Source organism: Rhagoletis pomonella, unplaced genomic scaffold (genome assembly GCF_013731165.1).
Source record: "Rhagoletis pomonella isolate Grant_MI unplaced genomic scaffold, Rhpom_1.0 Rhpom_scaffold_00001, whole genome shotgun sequence".
NCBI lineage: Eukaryota > Metazoa > Arthropoda > Insecta > Diptera > Tephritidae > Rhagoletis > Rhagoletis pomonella.
The window spans coordinates 7,613,434-7,620,796 of NW_023458555.1; the positions used below are offsets into that span (position 1 = coordinate 7,613,434).

At 34.9% G+C, this 7,363-nt stretch overlaps 1 protein-coding gene across 3 annotated transcripts in view; it reads right to left on the minus strand.

The window, feature by feature from the left end:
* Positions 1 to 6: 6 nt before the first annotated feature.
* Positions 7 to 7,363, minus strand: part of LOC118737667 (furin-like protease 1, isoforms 1/1-X/2) — a 280,884-nt gene continuing 273,527 nt past the window's right edge. The window contains exons 1-4 of one of the 3 annotated variants that reach the window (XM_036468366.1): positions 2,395 to 2,763; positions 1,425 to 2,298; positions 596 to 1,314; positions 7 to 526 (exon numbers count right to left, since the gene is read on the minus strand). In XM_036468366.1, coding sequence (XP_036324259.1) covers positions 336 to 526; positions 596 to 1,314; positions 1,425 to 2,298; positions 2,395 to 2,560 — 1,950 coding nt within the window. In that variant the 5' untranslated portion in view covers positions 2,561 to 2,763 and the 3' untranslated portion in view covers positions 7 to 335. Of the gene's footprint in view, positions 527 to 595; positions 1,315 to 1,424; positions 2,299 to 2,394; positions 2,764 to 7,363 lie in introns of those variants that run through there. The other 2 variants (XM_036468349.1, XM_036468357.1) reach the window with 2 other exon arrangements.

Below are 7,363 nucleotides of genomic sequence, written 5' to 3' on the forward strand. Positions count from 1 at the left end.
TTTACATTAAACGATTGTCACATTTATTGACGAAATTTTGTATACTAACAATTTTTATATTTATTTTATGAATAATTGTACAACGTTGCTTACACATATTTCTAATTTTAAAAGATTTAAATGATATAATCTTATATCTTTAAACTACATACATACATATGTATGTGCAAACGTCCTTTGAAACGCAAAAGGCTAAAACTGACAATAAAACTAAAATTCACTTCTTTTTAATGAAAATGCCGCATTTCATCGAATTTCAACTCCTCACTTTATTGAATTGGTTCGTTACAGCTTTTTGTATTACAGGTCAGGACGATATGTAGTTATATCACACATTAGTTGTGCTCGCGCACAAAATAAGGCAGCGTGTCCAGTGGTGCTTTGTATGCCATCAGCCATTTGGGGCCTTGGTACACTACGCCTGTATTGCCATCTTTCCAATTTCCTTTAGGCAAATATATATCGCGAACAACAGCATCCTCCTCAACGACTGGTGCAGAAATGATGTCATCGCCGAGCAGAAATTCTTAAAAAAGAAAACAATAGATATAGATTTAGATTAAGAAAATTTGTATTCAATCGCAAACGAACTTACGATCGTAAACGCCTTGCGCCACTTTATCGCTTGGATCAACCCACCAGAGTGGCAAATTCACAGGTTCGCCGGTTTCCGTTGCCAATTTGAAGCGCTTGATGATTTCAGGAGCGTAATCAGCATGCATTTGCACGAATTTCTTGCTTATCTCAATAGCTTCTTCATCGAAATTCCATGGTACGTACGAGAACTGCAAGCTAGGCATGAAAACATTTGCTTGCAACCAGCGCAAAAATAGTTCTTTACTCGGTGGTTTATCGTCATAGCCATTGCCGCCAATCATGTCGGGCAACACGAATGGATAGCCATTCAAATTCATTTGCAACATTGTCGTTATGAGTGTAAGCAAGCCATTGTTCCAACCCCACTCGGAGTCCTTATCTACTATACGCACAAAAATTGGAAGATCCTGTGTATTTTGACCGGAACGCACTTCCACCATGGGACCGAAGGCACCTACGGTACGCACATAGTCGCGCGTCATTTGTGTAGGTGATAGGCTCAAGTCACCCTGCAGTACAGGATCGGAGGGCATCCAACTTGACTCGCCGGCATCGAATTTGAAACTGTCAATACCGCCTTCCTCCTGCAAACTCTTCAGGCGATCGCTGAACCAAGTGCGCACCTCAGCCTTGGTAAAATCAACATAAGCAGCTTCATTCGGACCGCTATTCCACCATTGTGTATCTGGATTATTATTATGATCAAGGATCAAGTAACTAGAAGAACGCGAAGGGTTTAAAATGTTATCATAATCAAAGTATAATGTTTAAAATTGTAATCCTATGCTAATAGTAGTCTGTGAATAGACCAGTACAAAGCGACTTACCCCTTATTTAACGCATCACTATAGATCGGTTCGCAATTTTTATTGATGAAGGGATGTATCCACAAAGTGACACGGAAACCTTTCGACTTCAAGTCGTCAGTCAACTGCTTCATGTCAGGAAATTTAGTTTTACGATATGACAATGCGCCATAGCAATCTTCCCAGTCGTCATCGATTTCCAGCTGGCTATTGTTGAAACCATTGCTCAAAATTTCTTCACCGAATGCGCGCACAACAGACTCATTGATATCTCTTTTATAAAGCGCCCATGTGGACCAGATCGGATGGGCAACCATGCGCTCATCAGGATATTCAGAAGGATGGCCAAGGAATTTCTTTACGACATACATATGTGCATCCTTAGCATTTGATGCTATACCAATGTGATATACAAAAGTTACTTTATCAACGCGTGAGTTGAACGGTAGCGCACTTAATGCACTGAAGCACAACTTGTTTTCATAGCCTTCGGAATTTTGTTCGACGAAGAGGGGTGTATTATCTTCGACATAGAAGAATTCACCTTTCGTATTGAGCCAATAACGCTCAGCTACGCCCATGTTCTCCAATTCTTTAGTGACATACGAGAAATTGGTCAATGTTTGCTTCTCTACTGGCCAATAATGATTCTTGTATTCTGGACCACCATACCAGTGTGCATTAGAGACATCCAGATCGAAGCAATCAATAGGCTGCGTGCCAGCAGGAACATTGCGGGAGACGCGGACATGCACGATACCAGTGCTGCTGGGAATCAAATCGAATTGAATTGTGGCATCTCCTGTACTCAGTGTAAAAGAACCAGTTTCTGTTTGTTCCAATTTATTGTTGGTGGACGTGTTTTCTAGGGTAACTGTCTGAAGTGTTTTTGAACCTAAAAAAGTGAAAGAATATTTTGGGATTTAAGTGCTTCACATAATTCGAAGTGGAATAAAAAAACGAACTGAATGGCTCATATGTAAATATGTACCTTTCATAACCTGATATTGCAGTTTTGAGTTGTGGACCAAACGTAAGTAGATATCACTATTAGGAAACTTAAACCGTTGCTCAACATTTTGGCAAGATATCACTTGGAGCGGTTGTAGACACAAAGCAAGGAAAGTACATGTAAAGAAAACACTTTTATAGCACATTTTGGCGAGTTTTCAGTCTCTTATTTTTACGCGTTAAAAGAATTTTAATTTTTAATTGCCTCTATTGTTTGTGCGGGTTATTACTGTCGCGTTAGAAGTTAAATTTTGCACTATGCTCGAATTTTCTGTTCAAACTCTATTTATACACGAAATAGCAACTTGATTTCCCACAATAATAAGCTGAAGGAGAAGCTGTTGTGTAATGTTAATAAGTAAAGCTATGATAAGATACTATTTATAAGTGATTTTGGCAAACCTAATAGAGCGCTTTTTTATACAAATATAAACAACACTCTTCAAATGTAATTTTCAAGAGTGGGGTTTTTCTAGTATATTTCAAAAGTTTAATGTGACGTCTACGTGCATGATAAATGCACCTTTCGCATTTACTTTCGCATGCACTCTTATCCCTCAGGCGAAATATGGAAAGTTTCCATGTGGAAGTAATGTAGCAACATTCATCTTCGTTGCTTATGGATACAAAGCAGAAGTTTTCAATCGAAATTGTTTCCATTTCGATTCTTATGAATACAATGTTTTCTCATTCTCAAAGAAAGCTTGAGGAAGTTTATTGAAGGATTTTTTGGAAAATGTTTCCCCCTGCATTTCATGGACAGCGAGGAGGAGCCTTTCCCACTAATGTCATCGTATGTTTAAAACAAAATTAACTGTCCGAAGAAAGCCATAAAGGCATTTTTCACTTTGCTAGAGGGATATGCTTACACACAAAATAATCAAAAATATACACATTTATATATATGTACATAAACAAATATATTTTTTATGTTCCGATACTCGTAATAGGTATTATCTTTTTTGTTTTTGCAAATTTCTAGATTGGCAATCTTCTATTCATTATATCAATTTCGAAGTGCATGGATCTATGATCGCTGAGTGAAATGTTTTAAGTGGCCACCAACGTAGAAAAATCAAATCGTGGAAATATATATTTATACATTTGTTTCATCATTAGCTGTGAAGTGTTTTGCACTACAAACGCATAATAAGAACCTCGTGGTAGTAAGTATCGTTAGTTTTTGGGAATTGTACACCCTGTTAAAAAGAAAAGATGTACGAGTAGACACAAGTCTAAATAAGAATAAAAAAATTTAGTTTTAAAACTACTTACATACATACTTACATAAAGATACTGTTTCAATTGAAGCTTAATAAAAATATAAATTTTTTGTAGTCTAACTTACTGTTTTTTTTTAATCCAAAGTCAACCCTTCTAAGTTAACTTAAGTTGTTTTATCAAAAGTCCACGGATTTATCAATTGCATAATGGAGGAAGTTCGTATTCATTCTAAAAGAAGTTCTACGAATAGTCTACATATTCATTTCTAAAGAAGATTCTTGGAAGGATTCGGCGTTCATTTTATGAGCAGCTTTGTTGGATGTTTCCCTACACTTTCTACAACCGCCAAGAGGGAATACCTCCTCCCAATGACACCATGTGTTAAAAAACTAACAAATATTTCTTTCATTCTGCGATATATTTTCGTCATCCATGGTGGAATGCAAGAATTTCTTAAAGGGATGTTCGTACACACATACATATGTACATGCATTACCCCAGAAAAGAAATTTATTTCTGCTTATGTAGCACCTTGTAGCATTGAGATAAACCAAATTTACACTTTTGATACCTTTCAAATTGGTTGAAAAGACATCTGCAAATGAAACATACTGACTTTTAAGTGCTTTAAGCCAAATGCATTTTAAAGTAGTTAAAATCAAATGCAGAGTCGGACATGTCTGGCTGTAGCTGGGGGTGCAGATATGCCTGCTGTTACTGGTTAGCTTCCAGAAGATCTGGCTTCGAATTTCAACAGAGACAACGTGTGAAAATAATAATAAAAATTTTTTGGTGTCTTGGAAATATGAAAAAGCATCTGTGAAGTGCAGAATGAAAGCGTATTCAAAGGAAACATACTGACTCTGAAGTGCTCTAAGCCAAATGCATTTTAAAGTAGTTGAAAAATCAATTGCAGAGTTCGTTCCAAGGAAGAAAGTAAGATTTCAATTAGTTATGGTGGGTAAAATACTAGTTGAACATCAATATTTAAACTAGTTTCTATCCGTACTGGGTGTATAGCCACCCTGCAGGGAGTGAGGTTAGCTTATACCTAACTTTAATCTGTTTACGCTAACTATTACCTGTATATTTTATTCGAAAAAAGCTAACTACTGTTGTGGGGCGATGGCCGCAAAAAAGTCAGAACTGGATACCTCTGCAACTAACTACTTTTGGACATAAAATATCAATAAAAAACATTTTGTAAATTTTTTATTTATTCATTTTTTTCTATAATTTATATTCAACATTGCAGCTTTGTTTAAATATTCTGCAGTAGGTGGTCCTATAATGGAATTCCGTCAGACATAACATCAAAATGATAATATAAAATTTCGAACTTCATTTTGTTTGCCCTAATTCGAAAAAGAATTTGTGAAGTGCAGAAAAAAAAATATTTAAAGTAGTTTTTGTATGAGGATTTTTATATGGAAACTTAAAGTTGGTTTTGTAATAAGTAGCTAAATAAAAGTGAGCTATTTATCGAAATCCCGCCAACAACTTGGCTATTTTTAATAATTGACAATTTTTCATTGCAGGGCAACAATGATGTCGCCCTCATCGCACATCTGTTCAGTGATCACATCGGCGATTTTGTTGCTAAATATTACTTTACGTAGGTATATATATATATAGGTATGGTCTAATATGTAGTACAACTGGTGCTCGAAATGGAGAGGTGCTTATTGATTCACTAAAATGCCAATTATGTATATTCGAAACTTATCACGGCCACTAAAAGTGGTTGTTACAATTGCACATTGTGATTTATTGTATAGTGCATAGTGCTTGTGCTCCAAAAACTGCATAGAAAGTGTCTACGGACGCGTGTTTCGAGCGTGCGAGAACTGCATGCGGAGCCCAAACGCGTGTGGGTTACAGTTGTGAAAGTGTTTATTTTTTTTGTTTTGCTAAAATCGGCAGTCAATAAGTTAATGAAAGGCAAATTAATTAACTGAACTCTTCAAGTGTAATGTAAGGCAGTGTTTAAAGATTGATCTGACCATTTTTGTATACATACATATGAAAATTCTGTTGAAATTTGTTTTACACGTTTTTGAATATATTTTTTACAACTTATTGAGCATCAAATATAAAGATGTATGTACATAATTCGCTTTTATGTAAATTGATGGTTCACTGAGTTAGGAACTGTTCACATGTAAATAACTAGTAAACATTTTGGGAAATTTCCTGACCCAAATAAGTTTGAAATGTGCAATATTTACATACTTGCATTCAGCTATACATCCAAGTAGATTTACATATATGTACATTAGACTGCACCACTCCCCATACAAAAAAAAAAAATCGGTACTATTTTTCCATTGGAATTATAAAATCTATTATATTTTAAGAAGTCCACCAAAATATTTCGAAAAAATATTAAGATTTAAGTGAGCTGGACAAATTTCAAAATACCTCCAAGAATGCAGGTTTTTATGAATAAAAATAGTTTCTTAAATTTTTTTTTTTGAAAAAAACCTCTCAAATGACAAAACGGTTTAAGCTTAAAAAATTTGCATAAAAATATTTAAAAAAAAATTTGAACGGAATCGTAATGATGAAATTTTTGATGTTTTTTTTTAACTTTTTTTTCAAAGATTGGTATAAGAAAAACTTGAATAACTGAGCCTAAACTCTTCTGATTTAGACTTAAGAGGTGTCGGTGTAAAGGTATTTTCTCACCCTTTTTATTTCTTTGCTAATAAACTCATTCAAAGGATGGAAGAGAAAGGTAGGATGAACGAACGTCATTCAAAGTTGAATTAAGATGTGTTGGTATTCGAAAAAACAAGATGGGACACGAATGTAATTTTTTTTGGCCAGAAATAAAAACAGTGTGAAAATACCTTTCTACTGAGATCCCATAAGTCTACATCAGAACATTTTTGGCGCAGTTATTCAAGTTTTTCGTAAACCAATCTTTGAAAAAAGTAAAAAAACAGCATAAAAAATCTCATTTTTACGATTCCGTTGAAAAGATTTTTAAATATTTTTATGCAGATTTTTTAAGCTTAATCTAATTTGTTATCTGAGGGGACTTTTATCAAAAAGTTCTTTAAGAAACTATTTTTATTTTCCGAATTATGAAAAAGCTTCAGCGAAGTGTAGAAGGAAAGTCTATGAAACGAAATATTCAATCAGAAAAATTTCAGGAAAATATCTGTAAGCGTTGCCGTTTTACAACCATTTTCAATACATTTCCAGTCGTGCGTTTCTGCCGCAAACTTTAGTGGGAAAAGTTTGCGGAAATGAAATCGGTAAATGAACAAAAATCTGCAATACATCCATCCACATTTTTTCCCGTTTTCGGACCCATTTACGCATTTTTTGCTAGCTGGGTGCATACATGTGTGCGTGTGTGTAGTTTGCATGAAAGCCTTCAATAACGTTGCATAAATTTTGGCGCTTTAGCAGGGATATACAGAGTGGCAAACTTGAGATTAAAGTTAGGAATAACGAAGAATTTTAGTACCTACTATTTTAGTCTGTTCGACAAGCTTTGGCCTAAGCTGACCATTTCTTAGTTTCTAGATTAGCTCTAGCTTTCGAGATATTTGAGATTGAAAAAATTTTGAATTTAAATTAGTGATGTGTCGGGTACTCGGCTGTTATATGGTTATCTGACTATCCGGCCGGATATTGCTAAAATCCAGTAGGATTTCCGGATTTGATTCTATTTATAAGTTTTAATTGTAAAACCTTTTTCTGAAAAAAAAAAA